The 22,218-nt window shown below is 33.3% G+C and overlaps 1 protein-coding gene across 1 annotated transcript in view; it reads right to left on the reverse strand.

The window, feature by feature from the left end:
* LOC118198239 (proton-coupled folate transporter-like) overlaps positions 1 to 21,062 on the reverse strand; it is a 39,860-nt gene extending 18,798 nt beyond the window's left edge. Inside the window, exons 1-3 of the mRNA XM_035369867.2 lie at positions 20,898 to 21,062; positions 5,418 to 6,524; positions 884 to 1,120 (exon numbers count right to left, since the gene is read on the reverse strand). Of these exons, the coding sequence (XP_035225758.2) occupies positions 884 to 1,120; positions 5,418 to 6,417 (1,237 nt within the window). The 5' untranslated portion in view covers positions 6,418 to 6,524; positions 20,898 to 21,062. The remainder of the gene's footprint in view (positions 1 to 883; positions 1,121 to 5,417; positions 6,525 to 20,897) is intronic.
* Between the last annotated feature and the right edge of the window lie 1,156 nt (positions 21,063 to 22,218).

Consider the following 22,218-nt stretch of genomic DNA (forward strand, 5'->3'; position numbering starts at 1 on the left):
ATACACAATTTCAAATGTTTACCTAATAATTTGAAAAAGAGAAAAAGAAATATTGCACATAAACTAGTGCTTTTTTATTTGAGTTTCTAACCATATTAACTTATATAAGTTGTATAAAATATTGCACAAAAATTTAAGTCAGTTATTTTAAGTTATTCAACAAAACAGAGAGCAAAAGAATTAGTAGAATAGCTGCTGAAGCAAAAGTATGAAAAGATACTTTTAAACACGTAAGGCAGTTGAGTAGATATTTATCATGGCTTATAAATTCTATTATCTATATAATTTTCCTCATTAATCTTAAAATTTCAGTAACTCAGTTAATTCAAAACACTGTGCAGTGTTTAGAAATTTTTTTCGAAGCCAGGAAGCTGAAGAAATCTTCAATATCTTCACTGCGTTTCGAACTCCAAATCTCCCGAACACTCGTCGAGTGTGCCTCCAGTTGCACCGCGAAGGCGGGAGAAAAGGAAGTTGAAAATATCTTATATATTCCCTTCTTATATGAGGACTGAGAATTAGGGCTGCCAGTCACCAAATCCCTGTGGTGACAAATCATCGGCCACCACCTTTTCTACATCACGAAGGCACGAGGAAAGGAGGGAGAAAATACCTTATAAATTAATAGTTTTTAAAATTAACTTGCCGTTAAGAATATCAAATTATATAAAATCTCATAGTTATTTTTATTATAAGCAAGCGTATTAAATTTACGTTTGAATTCATTTATAAGTTGTTTAAATCGTATTAAATTTATTATCTTGACTTTATGAGCAAAGCTTCTAAAAAGTGAGTAATTTCTTCTTTTTATATTGGTTTATCGAATAACAGTAATTGAAACTTGATGCATGATATTTTGAAAGGACATACAAACACCTCTTACCTAAAAAATAAATCCATTTTCGAGTTGCTAAACCTATTCCTACACCTTTAAGTAGGATTGAAGCACTACCAACTATTCCTAGGGCTGGATCGTTTAACTTGAACCATTTGAAAATGGGAACAGCTATAAGCATAGAGGTTGTACCAATAACAGAAAACACTGAAGCAACTGTCGAGAATGTAGTGTTGTCCCAATTGTACATATGGTGAGCATACATATAGGCGATGCCAGAAGATCCTATATTAAAATACATAAAGATTACTTTCAAGCAAGGAAAGGTCTTAAGCAAAGAAATAATTATACTAATAAAAAAAGAAGTACAACCACCTTTTAGTTATGAAGATTTGTGCTATTTCAGGCAGTGAATAACAAATGCCAGAGGCGCACACAGACTTATATAGCACTAGAAAAAGATCTCTCATAATTGGATTTCTTTGCTACTTTTAACTTGAGCAGAAAAAAAGTGTACTTAGTTCTAATAAATGCCCGATCATGCAGACAAATGTTTTAGCTGTTAAATATCTTTGAAACACCAACTGTGGCTTATTGTTTACCTTCTGAGCAGTTAGTGACTACCAAAAATGAATCGAAAAGTTGTCGACAAGTTATAGACTATCTAAATCTAACTGATGTTGTAAGTGAACCTTAGTTATTTTGTTTTATCAACATCACAAGAAGAGGAATGTCACCGATTTTAACAATAAATTCAATAGCAAAGATGAGCCAATGGTTCGAAGAACTCATTTCTTTGTGCATAGCTAGATATGACTTCGGCAACCTTCGGCTCTTATACCTAAGATCATAGCTTTTCATCATCATAAACACTTGTAGTGGGCACATAATAATCTGCTTGGTGACTAGAAAAGGCAAGCATGTCTGGATGACATTTTTCTTACATCATGTGGAACGGCGAGTGTGTGTGCAAAGTTTGCTCAGTGATTATCTTTTACCCGGATGTGTTGTAGTAAAGGTTGTAGGACTACTTTATTTTTCTCATACTTATTTTTATTTTGGAACAAACCTTTCCTATATATTCTAAATTTCTACCTACGTTTCCCTGCCAGAGTGAGTTTTCAGGATTACGATTTATGCAGATGAGATAGAAACGATTATTTCAGCTTAAATCCGGCTCACTTCAGTAGGACAGCGTGTTATGCCTTTCGCTCATGTTGTTGCTGTTCGTCTAAGCTTACTCTCCAGGGCCGTAATTCTACGCTTCTGCTAGTATACGCCAATGATCTCTAAGTAAGTGCCAACCCCGTTAGTTGATTCTGTGCAGCTTCGAATGGCTAATTTGACTTAGCCTTGGATTAGTTTTATATTTTCTATTTTGAATTAAAGCTCAAGTGAAGGCTTATTGTACGCCCAAGAGGGGTCATATTTTAATGTATTTTGAGTTGGAATAAAGGATAATTTAACCCTTCTTTATACTTTTTACTTAAAAGAATTCAGTGAATAGTCGCTATACAGTTCTTCAGTATTCTAATTTACAAGGAATTCTAATTTAGCTAGGCTATTACAACTTTTAATAACTGATTTGTGCGGCAAGTATAATAATCTAAACAATGACCCATAATTTATTTGTCTATAGACTGAAATTTCCCTCATAACTGAACATCGTGACTGAAAAATTACACTACATTCAATCAACTATATTTCCTGCAGAGATGACCTTTTCAAGAAGGTATTGTTTCATATAATAATCGATTGCAATCTTAATAGCAGATTTTAGGAAACACCCTTCAAAATCTCATTGATCAACGGCTTGTTTAATAAATGCTTTTATGGTAGAAGAGTAAAATCTCTTGAAAGATACAGTAGTATCCATCCAGTAGTGTTTCAGCTTGCCGGTATTACGACAGTAGTACAAAATATTAAGACGTACGAGAAAATGAAAAAAATCTCTTCAACTCATAAAAGCAACTGTTGAAGTGAGAAATTTTATTTCAGAAAGTTCGTCCTTCTTGATATAAAAACAGTGCTAATGTTTTTACAATAAAGCATTGTAGGAATATTATTGTAAAATTATGTATTTACTCTTACAATATTTTGTTATCATGTAAAAGATTTTCAAGCATGGAAATAGAAAAATGAATTCGCTGCAAAGCATAAGCAAAGTTGGAGTAATTCTATACACATTTAGTCTAATAATCTTAGAAAAGCAAAGTATAAATTAAAATACCTATATATATTATTCCTACAAGACACTGAGATAATTAATTAACCTCAGTAGGCCTTTCAACTATTTCTGCGGTTATCGGCAGACCTAAGAGTATGATGCCATTCTAACGGTGACAACAGGAGTGACTGAACTACTTAACTGTGGAAACGCTTTTACTCTTAGTTCCGCAGCCCCTTATGTTTCTCTAACATACAAATGAACTTACTATTTGAAAATTTAATATTATTTCAGGAGTATATAATTTGACATAAGCAAATGAATATAAACATTTATATATTCAGGCTTTTAAAATAAACAATATTTATTTATATAAATAAATATGATTCCTCTCAATTCATCTTTTACGATGCAAACTTTATGTTTCTAAAAGTTAGGCGGCTGCATGGATGGTCAGTATTGTAAAATACTTATCTGTTTAAACATTTGCATAGTGAAAAACCTAAATAATCGAAAAACACTTTTTAAGGTATATAAATATTTGACTCTATATTATTTTTTTATTATAAAGTAGTAGTGTTTGATATGAGAGAAACCAAAATGTATGAGTACTGTTGTTGATAAAGCATATAACCTGTTAACGAAATCTCATAAAAGTAAGCACCAAATGTAAAAGCTTAACTGTTCAGAATTGTAAGAACTATTTGGATGTTTCACATATTTAAACCATGCTAAAGCGGTATGATGGATATGCATTGTAAATCAACTTGCACACAGTGAGCTAAAAACACACGGTAGGCGAGTACAAACCATTTCTACAACAGAAGTATCTTGAGAATGGGGGATTTTACATTTGGGGAGGTTTGTGATGCTAAAGTACAAACAGCTTAAGGAATCGCATCATTTTCCTTTGGAATTATAGTTAAGAAAAGGATTATTGGTTTCAAGATATTTCAATTTTCAAGCAGTTTTCATATTTTTGCCAAACTGTACTATTAATGCAATAATACCATTAGAAACTAATGATAAAATCAAAATATTGCTGAAAACTATATTGCTTAATTTAAGTTTTATTCAAAGAGCCTGCTAATTAGAGCTCATATATCAGAAATATGCAAAAACGTAATCACGTATGACATATTTTGAAACAGATGTGATGAAAATGAGAAATCTTCCTAGTTAAAAATGAAATTAAGCATCTTCCGGTCTAAAATTATAAATATTAAAAATCATGCAAGGTGAAAGAATTCTTGTTTCCAGACGTATTTTCGAAATATTACTTTATCTTGATATGTATCGAATTTTTGTAAAGCATTTTTCTCCTTTCTTACTGCTTGCATTTATAATGTTATTGGAAACAGATTGTCTGGCAGTGGGGAGGTCCGGAATGAAATTGCGACGACAGTATTCCTGTCTTTTCATGTTTCTTGCTTCGAAAATCCTAATGATTCTCCAGCGTAACCACAGACGTTTAAAAGGATAAGCTGTTGACGGTTCTTGCAGTATTTCAGGTGTCTAAATTCGCCCAAATATCAGTGCTGTAATGAAAGAACTCGAGATCTATTGCAAATGAATTTGCTGCTTCAGTTTACCACTGTCTTACAATTTGAACAAGGGCCTCTGTATTTTGCGCTCATTCGATAGTTCTAGAACCACTTACAATTCTTTCTTTCACAATTTTCGGCCAGCAAATCATGACTCTCTTTTGCTCTCGAAATTTATAATTTTGTTTAGTTCTTATCTTTAATATTTCTAACAATTTACTCTTGTTTGTATTGCTATCTAACTATCTATACTTTAACAACATGTGTAGAGTCTTTGAACTTTTCGAAGCAGGAAATATGAAAAAGGTGCTATGCCCTCGCCAGAACTCGAATTCCGGACCTTCTATTGCTAGCCAGAAGTGATTTCCAGTTACATCACGATGGCAAGTGGTAAGGAGCGAGAAAAAACTTAGACATGGTTATATGCTTTTACAGCTAATTATAATCTAATGTACTTTGAAATATTAAAATAAACTTTAGAAGGAAATCTCAAGCGTAGTTTTCCTTTTAAGACATAGTATGACAACTGCTAATCTTTTATATAAAGCAAGCGCCCTCCTGCTTCTATTTGTACCTATAATTATGTTACTGAAAGTATCAGTTTTAGTTAATAAAGTAAATTTAAAAATATTTTTTTGATAAATGCAATTTTAAACGTTAGTTCGCTCCAAGATAATAGAAATAAATTCAAAACAGTACCCATTTCTGGAGTTTTTCCCTTTAGCATTTTCCTTTATTAGTTATATCCTTATAGATTAGAAATTTATGTGACTTACAAGTTATTAAACTATTAAACATTCTGGTACATTATTAACTATATTTATACATACTAATTTAAAAAGTAATAACATCAGAAAAACAAATACTTCACCTGCTAAATTAAGCACAACAATGCTCATTGCTAATATCAGTAGTAACAGCTGCTCTCTTCCTCTGTTAGGGCGCTTTTTGATAGTTGCTTTCATGCTGGCAATAACAGCTTCCGTGGACCATAACTGACGCAGTTTTGTTCTCCAATTATCATTATTATCTAAACCTCGAGTTTCCTGAAGCACGAAAAGAACCCATGCAAGTCCAAGAATATGACCCGCCGTAGAAGTCATGAATACTACGACGTAACCATAACTCCTGAAAAGCAAACCCCCGGCAAGTTGTCCTAGTGGAAAAGAGTAACCAAAGGCCACTTCTAAGAGAGCGTATTTCATGGTTCTCTTTCTAAACGTTGTTATATCAGAAGCATAACTGTACAGAACTGTAAGAACGCTTATGAATCCACCGGAAAATCCCGTAAAAAAGGCAGGTATGAGATAGTATTCTATTCTGCTATGAAAAAACCAGGCACAAATAGTAGCACCTAATCCATCCAGTATTATTCCTAAAAGAGCACCGATAATTGGTAATTTTCTACCATACTTATCACTCCATGTTCCTATAAAGCAGCTTAAAATAGCAGATGGTAACATTTGTATAAGCGAATGGGCAAGGTGATAATTGTTGGCCATTCTTTCGACTTCAACATTTATTTCTTCATAGTAACTAAGATTTGAGCAAACTTCCTTGGAGTAGCCTAAGTGAACAGAACATACTTTCTCCATCATCATAGTGACTGATGACACAGATCTCATTATATATGAAAACATGTATAAGAACATGATTACTTCTATTTTCAGTTGTTTGATTTCGTATAAAATGTTTTTTTCGATAGTAGAATAGACATTGAATCTTTTGACGTCAGTCTTTTGGCCATTGACATTATCTTTAACACATTGTGTATTGGGTTCTGACATACTACTTGCCCGATGAAGCTCCACTGTTTCCATTGTACTTTCATCTGCTATAGTTGCAGACGGTACTCCTTTTTCAGGCGCCATCTCTAGTTCTTATAAGCAGGAAAAAAAGTTGTATTTATTGGGAAAGTGAACAGTTAGGAGTAAACTTCATTCCATTTTAAACTTAACAGGGCACCGTCATCGTTTGCCTGAAAAAAAGAAGTATATGAAGGAAAATGTTCAATATATGTATCTTATTCTCAGTGCATATTATTATTTGCATTTACACATCAAATCTTATTAAGCATTGTATTTGAGATTCAAATTGCTTAACGTTAAGGTATTTAAAGTTAAGGTAAAGATATCAGAGCACATACGAGTGATCTACACAAGGGAAGGGATGAAGTTGTGAAGGACTTCATCAAAGAAAAGGTTAGCTTTACGCACGGAAGAAAAGCACAAAAACCAACTGTAAAGCCATCCCATTCACTGAGTTCGAATTCGGAACGCATTATCAGTATCGTACTGTTTTAACAATTCCACTAGTAATAGTATAGTGATTAGTGACGCTGACTGTCCTACCGATGGATCCGAGTTCATAACAAGGCCATTCTGAGGGAAGAAGACCGAATCCAACCGGATTTTCCCGTGACGCCACGAGCGAGGGAATTCATACTAAGGCCATCTTCAAACAGTATGAGTGTAAACAAAGTGTAGGATTAACCTAGAAGGTATGTAACATTAACTATTCCTTAACTACAGTAAGTTTAACGTTTAAGAAGACGTATCGAATGTTGATTTACTAGCTCACTTTAATGTTTTCCTTTAATTAATTCTGTTTAACCTGTACTTCATAAAGTTACTTCATTCGTTCTCCCATCAAGATGGCCTCTTGATTCTTAAGATTGCTTTGCCTGTGCGGCAAGGGTCGCTTAAAATAGCACAAGGGGAACCGAAAGTATTCTCGAGAGGTTCGTGGTAGGGAAAGAGGGGTGTGAGACCACGGCCAACTGATCGAAGGCCTCGGTCGAAATTCCCGAAGGCCACGCTGGAGACCCTCGAAATTTCCTGTAGGGTGTTTTCTATCAAAACTGGGGCGAAACTGCACAGTTAGTGTGGCGGGGCTATGCTTTTATTACCAATGGTGAAGTGTGTCGCCCACTTGCATCTGTACCTGTAACATAAAAAACTGGATCTATTCTGTACAAAGTTTTGTGTTATTTTTGCGTCTAATATACCTATAGTAAACTTTATATATATATATATAAGTATGTTTGCGTAGCTCACGCAAGTTGTTAAGATTCGATGTATATTAATCAATTATCTTATCATTTTTGCCATTACAGGAAGGAGTAAAGCTTTCATTTTGGCCTTTATTACACCGAAAATCACTTCTAATTTTGTCCACTCCCATCAGGATGCAAATTGATTGATAAACGCAGGCAGCGAGTTCTGCGTTTTATACAGAACTTCTGGCAGCGTCCACTAACCGTCTCGGTACTATTCTCTCCCAGGTTCTAAATTTGCCTGAATCGGCTTTAGACGTTACTAGCCATATTTCTTCGCATAGATCAAGAAAGGTAAGCCAAAACTTATATATCTTGTTAAATTTTATAAGCAAAATTTAAACAAGCCGAAAGGCTCACCTTGTCTTGTTAAACTTCCTCGAAACTGCTGGAAGGCATGTACAGGTACAGTTACATATAGGGCAGGATACAGTAACGGTTACTTATAATGATTAGATCAATTACATTTATGCAGGGATGGAACCAAAATGTCCCCAAATGGTTGCCAAGTTTGGCGATTTTCCGCATAATATTAGTTTCCAAAACCATTAGAAACAAAAATTAGTTTCAAAATCATCGCCATCTTGGCCTTATCTCGCCAATTTCGCAAGCTAGTCATCTACCTCAATGTTAAATGAACGTACGCCTGTAACCTTATTGTTCCGGAGACGCTTCCCTCTTTTGAGGCCTTTCATGTTCATCAGCTCTTATACAAGAGATACTACAATTTGACATATCATTTCACTAAAATTATTTACATATACACACAATTCGTAACAATAAATATAAATAAGCCTTTATAATAGAAATGATTTTGAAGACAATGGTATTATCATTTGAAGTCAATGATCTTCAAATGATACTGCGTGAACCTCTGAAGTTCCGTGCAACTTCTGTAAGAGTTTTACAGATTAAAACTAAGATTAGATCGAATTTTTTACTTCTTTGCGGACCACAAGGTTAAACTTTAAAAATAACCAATTAATATTTTTATCATCGTTATTGTTACATGTGTGAAGCAGATCAATTTTCAGTATAAAAAAATAATGAACTTTTGGTATAAAGTACACATAATATTGGTATATATTCAATATTTTTTATATTTAATTTTCTGAAAATGGTACAGGTTAAAAAAAAAAAAAAAAAAAAAAAAAAAAAAAAAAGGTCCATTCTGTTGGTTTTCTTAAATCCACGAAATAGTTTTAGGGGCTCTCTGAGTCGAAAAAGATGGAAAATCACTAAAATGTACCATGCAAAAGAAAAATGTTATTATTGGCTAGTTTTTTAAGCCCACTAGGATCAGCTTAAAACTTTTAGATGCCCTAAGCACTTAAAAAATTTGGGTACCCTCACATGCCATTTACGGCAATTCTCTCCCACCCCATTCCTTCTCTCTTGGTTTTGCTTAGGTGCATCATACATTTTAAAACTGCAGTGAGAGATTTTTGTGGCCCCTTGAGCTTCTAAGAAGCTTCTCATGGTTCTCTCTCTCCTTGATGTCTTAAGCTTTCTTTCTTATACTTTGCATAATGGTTAATACAGCTCTGGTCCACTGTCTGCTGCACAGTTTTCATGCGATTGCTGATATAATCTAAGGAGCACTTCTTTGTAAAATGTATACAAATGTCTGCAGTCGATAAAGTTACTAATATAGTCACAGATGTATTTACTTTTTTAATATAGTTATTTATAAACTAGTGGAAGTACTCGATTCCAGTTAAGTTAGATTGAGAGTAATGTATCTAACAACAGAGAGAACGATAACGCTGTAATCCTTCTCTAATTATTGATCTTTGATGTAACAAAATCGGGTGAGGCTGTTTTCTTCTGTTATGAGTTATTTTTATTAAAAGAAGGCAATTCACTTAAATGAATTTTTATTGTAAAGCTGTGCAATGTACAATATTTCGAGTTTTACCATCAGAAGCGAAAATGTACAAATTCTAGTTCCTACCCTTGAACATGCTACGTGCAAATGACCATATAAAAAGCAAGGCGTTAGCTAGCTGTTACCAGGCATGCGTTGTAGTGCTACTTAAAGAAAAGAAAGTGTTTGTGTTTTAATTATGTTTATTGAAATGCTTTTGGATACAAAATATTTTTTTTCCATCTGGTGTGGGCAGTTTCACTTTACTACCCACATAGCAACATTCCCGGTGCTTCATTCTTAAATTTGAGGGCTGTGCAATGCGCTATAATTTATCCATCTTTCCAACGACCACACTTGGGTAAAGACTGTAATCGTACTAGAGTTAGAACTTTAATAGTGGCAACTATTTATTTACAAGGAATACAAAGTGATTCATGTCACCATGTTTTACAGTCCTTCAATATAGTCGCCAGCATTGTGTACAACCCGTTTCCAACGATGTCGAAGTCGCAGAATACCTGTAGTAGCGCCTGTTTTGTTGATAGTTTGAATGGACCGGTCTACTGCCGCAAGAATCTTAGGAACAGTTTGGAAGCGAGTGCCACGAAGTGGTTCCTTCATCTTAGGAATTAAGTCATAGTCACAAGGGCTTAGATCTGGGGAGTATGGTGGATGGTAAAGCACTTCCCAGCCCCATCGCTTGAACAAATCAGTCACAGCTTGTGCTGCATGCGGTCGAGCATTGTCATGCAAAATGAGAGGAGCGTTCTGCAGAAAGTGTCGCCGTTTTTTTCTCAAAGCTGGTCGGAGATTGTGCTCCAAAAATGAGCAGTAATACTGCGCAGTGACGGTCTGCTGTGGGGGAATGGTATGCGTTAGGATGACACCATCACAGTCGTACACGAGAATCACCATAACTTTCACATTGCTGGGGTTCTGACGAAATTTCGAACGTCGTGGTGACGCCATTCGTTTGATTGGCGTTTCAGTTCTGGCTGGTACAATCGGGCCCAAGTCTCATCCAGCGTAATGATACGGCATAAAAAAGCATCTCCTTCGCGCTCATAGCGCTCCAGGTGGGTTTGAGCAGCATCGTATTGTAAGCCATTTCTGCATTTCCATCAATTGATGTGGAACCCATCGTGAAGCAATTTTTCTCATGGACAGGCGTTCCTTCAGAATGTGCAGCACAGTCGTATGCGCTAATCCCGTTTTTCTGGTCAGCTGACGAATCAGCTGACAAATCGATCACTGTCCATTAGTGCGGCAACAGCTTGCACGTCTGCATCAGCGATGCAGACTCGGACGACCTGGCCGCAGCATGTCTGCCACGTTTTAGCATCCTTCATTGAATGCTTTCACCCATCTTGCTACGGTTCTGTAAGGCAATGCAGATTCCCCGCAAGCCTCTTGAAGACCTTGATGACACTGTCGTGCTGTACGACCTCTGGCACAGTCAATTTTTATCCAACATCGTTGTTCTTGTTTTGAAAACATCCTGAAAACACTTACTTTAGACCGCGAGCTAATACAAGGACTCGTTCTTCGCGTCACTTTGCATGCGCGTGACGTAGACAGGACGAGTCTTTTTGCTGAGAGGTAAGGTAGGTATGTAGTTTTTACGTGTGGTATACGCTATATTCTTTGGTTTTGTTGCGTAGCGTTTTTTCAGCTGTGTTGCCACTATTAAAGTTCCAATGATAATAGAATGCAATAAGATTTAAATCATAGTGCAATGTTCGTCTAGATCAAGCAGTGCGTACTCGAATATTTCCCAAGCTTGCTTCCCATTGCTCGTTTGTTTCATACGAGCGGGCTTGAGCAGTAAGTACACGAACGTTTTCCAGTCTTGCTTTCCGTTGCCAATTTGTTTCTGAAGTTCGGGATGATCTTTCTTTCTTACCGTGCTTAATGTGCAAATCGAACAACCGATTTTCGCTCTAGTGGCGCAATTAATTTCACAACAAAAGTAACGCTTTGTGACGACTATTACAAATTCAATTTCAAAAGCAAAGAAACTGCGTGTTATTGCGTGAAAAAATAAATATTATACTCTTTGTTGAACGATAACACACTTTGAAATATTTTAATTTGAGCAGTGCAACACATATTTCTTAAATAGAAATTTTTATTAAATTCGAGACAAATTAATGTGATTGCATCTTCCCGAGTGGCAAACACAAATTTTTTATATCGTCGAGTATTCTGATTAAATTTGTAACATATATGTCTTACGCTTTTGCAGAGTGGCAATGCAAAGCTTTCAGATCGCTGAGTTTTAAATCAGAAGTTCGTGAAATTCGCGTAAAATATATGTATATTGAATTTTTTTGGAAAACATGGACGTCGACCTTTCCCATGACACAGAAAAGAACTGTAGAAAATTTGGTGACGATAGCTACAGTAGTGGCCGAGTATATCTCGAACAAACAAACACACAAAGGGACATTCTTCTTTATATATTTATACAACTGAAAAGGAAGTAAAATGCAATTTTTTTTTTGTAGAATGTATCATTTTTATTTCATTATAAAAAATTAAATACGAATTTTGGATTTAAATAAAAATAATTATTTTCTCTTTCAAAGGTTATTGCTAAAAACACAAAATAACATATTTTAAATTGTGATAGCTAAGCATTAAATAATTTAGTAATACTTGCAACTGAAGACGAATTTAGTCTGTATTTAAATTTTGAAGCTTATAAGAAGCTTCAAGGGAATGGCATAGTATTTCTTAAATAATCTGAATCTGCTTCAGAAATTGTTTCATTTACCTGGAGGATAAAATTAAGTGTGACACGTTCAGTAATTATCAAAGGTTTCAATGAATGCCGATTTATTATTTTAGTTTTAATTAACTACAGAAATATTTATCTTAGCTTTCATATTCAATATCTGAGTTAATTTATATTAATTAATGCTTCATTAACTTTTAATTCAATACTTCCAATGTATTTCTTCAAGAACTATTGCTCGCGGAAATCGCTTTTTAGCTATTCAAAGACTTGGCTTGATTGTTTGGAAAGAAAATGTCTTGCGCGATGATTCCCGATTATTTGCACAAATCAAATATGCAGATTCGATAAGCATCTCGTAAACACTTGATTTGAGGTTATTTTCCAGATGAAATTGTTTACGAACATAGGTAAATAAAAAATATACAGAAAACTAAAACTGAGTTTGCATTAACTGAGTTTGAATATATTTTAAAATAGAGATAAGTTATTTATGACAAAAATAAGTCAAGTGTAGTATTTTAGATTACATTATAACTACATGACTTTCATGTCACTCTATAGTTGGAAGTCTGTTGAGTGCTAAATGTTTGACATTTATGTGCATTTAAATTATTTATCATTCAAGTTATTTATTATTGAGTTATTATTGTTAATAAGAACGGCATCTAATCAGTGTCTTCCTGAATTTTCTAAGGCTAGCAACATTTACACGTTTAGCTTTCAGTTCTCTCTAATACTTGTTTATGGACCATATGTTTATATGAAGATTATGTGACCTCGCACAATTTTGCTAAACTATGAAGTATTTGTTATGTTTTATAAAAATATATTTATTAACTATATTTGCAGCCTATTCATAGCTGTTGTTTTTATTTGTTGTTTTAGCCCAAAAGAGATGTTAATTCCGAATGGGCGGATTAGTCTCCAAAAGGCATTTTGAGTCAAAACACTGAAATACGTTGTATCACTTTTCAAATTGTTGCCATAAAATATTATCCCTCTATAGCTAAAGAAATTAAATAATGAAGAATCTACATGAACGTTTGCGTTTTTCTCGCATTCTGAAAAAGCAACGGTAGCAACTAGAGCCATCAAATTTTGAATAACGTTGTCCTCCATTCAAATATGGGCATCTGGAAGCCCAAATTTTGAATTTTTTTTATTATCTATTTCATATTTTGTAAAACTTTAACGAATTTTTGATTAAGAAACTCAACGATTTCAAAGCGAGCAATTGCAACACGGTATGGAAAAAATATTTTGAGTTCTAGCACACGAGTCTGTCTGCCGAAATTATGTGTCTTTTAAATAAAAATATTAATTGTAAGAGTTGATTGCAAAAATATTCAGGTCTTCACTCTAGTGTTCGTTTTTATGTTATCAATACAATTGTTATCAATACAATTGTTATATACCGAGTATAAGACATATGGGAAAAGCGATATCGTAAAAACCTTTCCATGTCAAAGGCTTTTATTAAAATCATGTGTGCTAAGCGAGAAATAAAACTGTTTCCTTGTAATAGACGAGTAAGATTTTTCCCCCTTAAACTAGCCAATTTTAGAACCCGACTGTGATGCTCGTCAGCATTACGGGTGCATGACGTAAGTTACCCTTGATGAAATTCTCAAACAATACCGCTGTTTACTATGTTTGTTTGAAGGGGAACATCATTGCAGGAGGTAAGTATTTTCTTTCATAAATAGCATAAACCATTCTTGGCATGTTTACAGTGTGCTTGTGAGTGGACAGATAGGGATAATCTATTTTTATCTTAATATAAGAATTTTTGCACAGGATGATAAAAAAAAGTGTTAAAAAATGTTATTATTCGGGCTCCCCGTTAAGATTCTTCAGCACTGTACAGTTAATTGTAATCTTAGTTTTTATTTTAATATTTCAATTTCTTTTTTTTTTTAAATGTCTCGAAAAAATCTTAGTACATTACTTCTAATCAGCAAATGCATTACTTTTAATCTCATTGCATTACTTCTCACGCAGGTTGCTTTTAATGCAATTATATCACACAAAATTAAATTCCAAGAAAGTGTAATTCAGGTTCTCAAATGGTTATTGAATGTATATTAAGCATGTATTGGAACGGTGTTATTAAAATTTGACTTGCAGGTTTTTGCATCTCACAAGTTAACTTCTTAAAATGGAATGGGCACTACTTAATTGCTATACTAACAGGATGATAGATAGGTTTATTTGAAACTTTTATTGAACAGGATAACTTTTGATTAAACTTCAAATTTTACACTTAAGAAAGAAATTTTCCATCGATTTGCTTAAATTATACAACAAATTGATATACTCGGGGAGAGGAGGAAAATAAAAAAAGAAAGATAAAAGATTAAAAACCAATGGAAATTACTTCATCATGTAGAAATTAAAAAAAAAAAAAAAAAAAAAAAAAAAAAAAAAAAAAACCTAATGTGTTACACCACATGACTTCCTGCACGGAATATTAAATTATACGCATTTTTTCCTGCATTTCATTTAAACTTATTTTCCTCAAATTTCATTAGAGATATATTTCTCATTCAATTAATTCAGTTCTCACTTCGCGGCAAGGCAAAAATACATAAAACTTCAAAATGTATTTATTAAAAATGAAAAAAATATAAAAATGTAAAACAGCAAATACATTTAAAACAATTTTTACAATTAGAGGTTTCACGCAAAAACAAACAATTCGGCCAGCGCGCAAAAAAGGCAGATTTTCCGGTGCACAAAACTGAGAGTTTACTTTTGGCCCCACTCGGCAAAATGATACTGAAGGTGCAGAAACTGAATTCACTATTCTGCTAAGTTTCAAATGTAAACATACAGGGCTGATATGATAAAAAAATTAGGCTCAGCCTCACTTAAACGACTTTTAAATTGTTGATAATTCTACAACTATTGCATGCATATTAACAAAGGCATAAATACTTTAACCGGAAGATAAGAGCAGCATAATTAAATCCTTATTAAAGCAAAAAATGCACAGTTTATCGACATATAAGAATAAAAAAAAACTGAGCTCACTGAGCCTAGTAACAGAGTATAAGAGTTACGTTTGGTACGGCCGATCGCAACCAAAAAGGGAGGTGCGCAACTACATGTTGTAGCAGTCCTATGTACAAAATTTCAACGTTTTGAGGCTATTCGTTTTTGACTTATACGAGATACATACATTCCTAGGTACGTAGATACAGATGCCACGAAAAACTCTCTTTTGAATCCATTTTAAATCAGTTTTATAATTCGTTCAGGGAAAAGAGTCCTTTATTCTGTCTTTACGTATAGATGTCACCTAAAAACATCGCTAAATTTCATACGATAGCCGGTCAAAATGAATATTTTCGTTTAAATATGATATTAGGAATTTATCGTGGTTACAATACTTCTTTATTTCCTACGAGGAAGAGAAAAAATACTATTTACTACATATTGTTTTTGCAATAAACAAATTTAATTGAAAAAAATAAAAGAAAGTCGGAAAGCTTTCAGATTTTATATTACGCCCAAAGGGGCGTTTTTGCAATAAACCAAATTTAACTGAAAAAATAATAAAAAAAAAAAAATAAAAGAAAGTCTGAAATATTTCAGATTTTACATTACGCTCAGGCCGCCCAGACGGTATATTGGTTAGGGAAGCCTGACATCAATACTGAAGGGCCTGGATCGAATCCCGGAGAAAGCGTGGTTGTAACTGTCCGTCCTTTCATAGGAGGCGATAGTAGCCCACATATTAGATACCTCCATAATAAAGAGATCACCACATCTGGCCTTGTAAATAGATTAATGGAATGTGTTACACTGTAACTGTTCGCAATCTGCCATTGGAAAGAAATAATTACCTTGAAGGGTCCCTTTTTTTTAACGTTTTGTGTATTACCTTTATTTATTAAATATCATGTTCTTTGCACTTAAACCATAAAATTCAATTTAACAGCAATATCGCAAAATAATTTTAAAATAAGCATATCTTTAGAATTTCTGATACACAGTCTCGCGTGCTGGAGATAAAAATGTTTCTTTTTTTTTTCCGTACAGTGTTGCCATTGCTCGCTTTGAAATCCCTGAGTGTCTTAATCAAAAATTCGTTAAAGTTTTACAAAATATAGAATAGATAATAAAACAAATTCTAAATTCCTCCGGTTTCCAGATCTCCATATTCAAGTGGAAGACGACTTATTGAAAATTTGATGTCTTTAGGTACCGTTGTTTTTTCGCTGCACGAGAAACATACATATATTCATGGATATTCTTCATTATTTAATTTCTTTAAATATAATGCGGGGCTCTAATATTTAGTGGTAACAATTTGAAATGCGAACCGACATTTATAGTGAACCAACGCAAAATGCCAAAACGAAATTAATAGGCCTTCGGGCTAAAAGTTTTGCCTTATTTTAAATTTCACTTAACTAATATTTAATTATAAAACTTGCTTTTTTATCATACAAGAGGATCTTGGCTCCATAGTGTGCAAATCCAAATTTTTCCAGAAGTAGATTATATAAGATTGGTTGGAATTAGGGGAAAAGCGATGCAAGTCTAGTTCCAAAAATAAATCCCAAAAAGCAACAGAACACATTTGACAACGGGTCACTATAAATATTCTGTAATCAGAAAGCAAGTTCTTAATTTCCAACAATTATATAACAAGGATTTAAACCGCATGGAAAGTAAACGTTTAATGTTCAGAAACTGTTTTCTTCCTCATTGAATGCCTACTTTGAAATTCCCTGTGCTAATTCCCATAATTATTATGTTATTTTGCATAATAATTATGCTTTTTGTTACCATTATTTTGCACAATGTCATATAACCAATTTGTCCCAAGCAAGAGGGGGAATCTTACATTTTCAGAATTAAGATGAGTTAGTTTCATGCTGTTCGAGAATTTTGATGTTTTAAAGCTACAAACATCGTAAATAAGCTCTATGTTTATTCAATATCTCTGCTGTGTCTTTAAAATGAGCTGTTTTTAATGTCATGTTTGATTATTTTCCGTTTCTTTCGCTATCTGCTTCAGGTAGTTATCAGAAATAACGTAGATAATTTATCTGATGCAAAATTCCATTTCATGTTATTGCCACGAAAACTACATTGTGCACTTTATCACGTGTAGATAGATAAATAATATCCAGAGGTGATAAAGTTAATTTGCAAAATATTCAAACTATTGCTTTCCGTTAATTATTCATGAAATGGGAACCCTTTTCTAAGAAATGGCATTATTAATTAAAAATAAGTTACAATGGATTCTTTATTTACAACTCAAAACTAATAAATTATGAATTTTTGCATAATAATTTTTAAATCAGCTATCAGATTCATTTTTTATTTCAAGCAAATTAATTTTTTCAGCCGAGTTTCTTTAATAATGTGTAAATTACCAACATACAGAATAAATTTAACATTCTTTTACTTTAGTTTTTATCTTTTAACCTTTTGTAATGAAGCTTGATACTGTAATACCCAGGGCCGGATGAAGACTTTCGGAGAACATAAGCGCTTAGAAATGTTCGTTCCCTCCTTCCCCACAGATAAACATTTACTTCTTTTTTCTCTCTATTTCTTCAGTCTCGGTTTTGGTTTTAGCTGCACCATTTAATGGTAAATTTGGCAATGTGGTGTCCCCTTGAGTCTCTAAGCACCTTTTTGTGGTGTCACTTTTCCTTGATATCCTAAGCAAGTTCTTATTTTGCTTAATGGTTAATCCAGCTCTGATAATACCTCACTTAGAATTTAGGATAAATTCTTAGAAAAATAGTGAATGAAATAGTATTAAATTAAATCATTTTAACACGCATCAAATAAGGATGGGAAAACAAGCGATAAAAAATAAACACTGTTTTCTTTAATTGTATTTCGTGTATATATATGTGTGTGTGTGTAATAGATTTTAGAGGTATATTGTGCATATAGAATGATGGACGTGCAAACAGACATAGCCATAGATTTACATACTTTTAATAATGGATAACGAAACTCTTTAGGCGCATAATCTCATTCACACACCATTATGAGCGAGTTCTGGACCCTACACGTCTTTGAAAGCTTGCATCTCAAGACAGTGGATGACAGACAGAAATTAGCCTCAGCATGTTAGCAGTAACTACGCAAACGAGAACCGTGATTACGCATTCAAAAGGAGCGGGAGAGAGTCAAAAGGTTTCGATTATTTAATAGAAATCTTGATAATAATCGCTCTCAAAATGCCTGTAACATTTAACATAAGACGGTTTTTTCCACTGTTCACTTTGTCGTTTTGTTTGTGGATCGTATTGTAAACACTGAGTTTCATCTCCCGTACAGAAGTGCCATTGCTCGCTTTGAAATCGTTGAGTTTCTTAACGAGAAACTCATAAATGCTCTGCAAAATATGAAATAGATAATAAAACAAATTCCATATTCCAAATTTGGGTTTCCAGATGCCCATATTCGAATGGAGGATTACGTTATTCAAAACTTAATGTCCCTAGGTACCGTTGCTTTTCACAGTGCGAGAAACGTACATACATTCATGCAGATTTTTATTATTTAATTTCTTTAAATATAATGCAGGGCTCTAATATTTAATGGCAACCATTTGAAAGTGAACCGACATTTATACTGAAACTACATTAATTTCACAGTATACTGCGCGATTTAAATAATTAGTAATTTGAATTTTGAATGGTAAGGGAGCTTCAAGGTTTATGGTATAGAATAAGAGAAGGCAAGTGTAAATTATTAATATTTTATCATAGTTTTTATCCCGAAGATCACTGTGTGTACAGTTTTGATGCGTGCCTGTAATATGGTAATTCTATAAGTAATATGGTACGCTTGGTCGCTAAGACTCACACATATTCTTTCTATTGTGTAGCTTTTCGTAGGTGATCAAAACATCAAAACAAAAACTAGCCTAAAAGCATATGCTGTGTGTCTAGTCATATTTTACGCAATCCTTGCATAAAAAATGACTGAACCATATTTTCACTCACCTTTCTTTACGAAAACGAAAATCCTTTCCAAATTTCTTTTGGTAATAGAAAAAAGAAGACTAACTTATGTTTCTCATAAAAGTTAATTTTCGTAAAACGAGCATTCTTAAAGCTTTGAGTACTTATGTATAATTTAAGGTAATAAAATAAGATAATAAAAACATTCCTATTGGGGAAAGTGGAAGAAAAAAGAAGTCTACATTTATTAATACTAAAAGAAGTCTACATTTATTAATAATTAGCTTAAAGGAAAATTTTATCTTAGAAAAACTTTCTGACAGATCTGACAAATACGAGTTGCTAACTAAAAATTATAGAGATAATAAATATTTTATGAATGTAGAAGCGAAGTGTGTATAATAACATATAATTTGTGTTTATATTATGCACAGAAACAAGAATCTCATCACAGACTTTAATATGTACGGACAGGGATCTAGAAAGAAAATAACATCACAGTAAAATTTGTTAAATTCCTTTCTTTTAAACAATAAGGAATTTATCGTGTACTTAAAAAAATTTTTCTGACAAATATCTTCTTTTGCACTTTTTATCATAGTACGGAATATATGTGTAGCTAAAGGGTAATTATTTCAGCCCAAAAATTATATAGTGAGTTTTCAATGATAAGCGAGAATTAGTGTTCACACAAAACGTTTTCACTCTTTTACAATGATGTCTGTCTGAATGTGTGTCTACATGTGCATAACGAATTTTTAGTCCTCTATAATTCTTATTCAAAACTTTCTGTTTTTCGTGGTTAACCGTTTGAGTCCGGCGCGCGCTTCACTTGCGCATGCCAAAAATACGGCGCAGCGCGATAGCGCTTCTCTTGTTTTGTATCGAGAATGCGAAGACGCTGCATAACACTTGGTAAAAAAATGAAAACAATTTCCAATTCCTATAAAACAACTGCTACTGATATCACTACAACTGCTCTCAATAATTGCGTAAAGTATACTAACCAACACCAGCGTCTTCGCATTCTCGATACAAAACAAGAGAAGCGCTATCGCGATGCGCCGTGTTTTTGGCATACGACAAGTGAAGTGCTTCGCCGTGCTCAAACGGTTAAGCTTTCTGCATTCATATAACGAGTGGGATTGGATTTTAGGTAAAACTGGACAACCAGAATGGGTATTTTACTTGAAGCCCATAACAATTTACCAAAAATCAATATAACATTATTTTTGCAAATGAACTAACACTGTAAACTGATACCTAAATATCGTGGTTATATCACACGTACGGATAAAAATGAATTTAGATTTGTTGGTACTGTAGAACTAGCACAGTAGAAAATTAAATTATGGCATTTTTAAAGAATTTATTTTAAATATATCATAAGCACTTAATTTTCTTTAACTAAAAGCCATTTAAATTATATATTATTCATACGCCCACTGAAATACAAATTTTAATAGAAAACTAAAGGAGCAAACTTTGATCATGTTGGTATACATTTAATAAAATTATATTGTTTGGCGCATGGCAAATTATATCTTATAAAATGCAATCCGAAATTTAGCATTACAGACTGTTCTTTTTATTGACACAACAATTGCCATTTACAACAATTAGCTAGAAATAATGTTCTGGTCAAGTCAGATTTTTTACATAAGTAAATGTGTACATATGTAATTTTTTACGTGTGTAAATGAAAGGCAAACGCAAAGCAAATTAATGTAGTTAAAAATTACCTCAGCTACTTGATCCAGGTGTAAATTTTCCCTTCACTAAAACCAATATGCTTGTAGCAATGGACTACAAAAATAAAGCCATTCGCACAAAATACTGGAACAAAAATTAACTGAATTAAACGTAATCAAATTTTAGAAGGAAGCATAAAGTGACTAACCTTTGAAACAAACCAAACAGCTTCTGTATTATTTTTTCAAGAATGGTAGCAGATAATTTCAGATAAGGATGTTAATTTGGAACAGATAAGGATAAGCTCATGCTATAAAAGCTCTTCTTTTCACATATTTTTCCCAGAAAAATATCGTATATTTGCTGTAAATATGTTCAGCGTACATTTAAATGTGAAGCATCGCATCTGCCTTTTTCAGATTCGTCTACAGTGTTTATACATTTAAGCAATTTTTTTTCCAAGTCGTGATTTGATTTGGGAAAAGAACTTAATGTATTCACAAAGATAATAGATGAGCCTTTGAAAGACTTAATGTATTCATAAAGATGAATCTTTGAAACGTTTTTAAAGTAGTTTCGATTGTATGCAGACTGTCACTTTGAATAAGCCTTTTTAATGACCGAATAAATGCAGAATGTGTACACGTGTGGTACAATAACTCAAGTTATTTTCTCGAATAAGTTAAGCGATTTTAAGTACTATTTATTTCTTACTCATTTGGTGTAGGTATGAGATTAATCACGGCAAGGTAGGTAATAAGGACTTTAATAATTTTTGGCTTTATAGGCTATTTTAATTTAAAAATCCCACATTAAATATATTGTTATTTAATCAAAGATTCTTTTCAAATATTTACTTTTTTAAATAATAGAGTGTATGGATGCATTCCTGTAGATAACTGTGTTACTTCATAAGGTTCCAATACTTACTATGTGAAATGTATTGAAAACGCTTTTACTTATCTATTCCAAGATTACAAACAAAATTTGTAAGTTTCGGTATACGTGCTATTAGCATCAAGACAGACGTCATAGCGATGTCTCAAATTGGGAAGGTATTCTGTGTTATCTTCCAATTAAAGTTTTACGTGTAACGTGGATACCAGACAGTTTTCGTTAGGAAGTCCTCCACGAAGGCATCCCTCTCCTTAGGCATATAGCCCTCGTGTGCCTAGTCATAATCAAATAAACCAAACCATTTATATTTGCTAAACAATAGAGAAGGGAAAATTAGGTGAATAATTTAATATCCGAAGGATGCGCTTCTAATAAAAACATAACAAATGAAGCCATGAGTACTCTACAGGTAGCTGTCACAATATTCTTTCTCTAAAATAAACCTACGTTCCAATAAAAATACATAGTAATATT

This window comes from Stegodyphus dumicola, chromosome 4 (assembly GCF_044657685.1).
Source record: "Stegodyphus dumicola isolate Sdum_Otavi_A_Nest chromosome 4, ASM4465768v1".
Taxonomy (NCBI): domain Eukaryota; kingdom Metazoa; phylum Arthropoda; class Arachnida; order Araneae; family Eresidae; genus Stegodyphus; species Stegodyphus dumicola.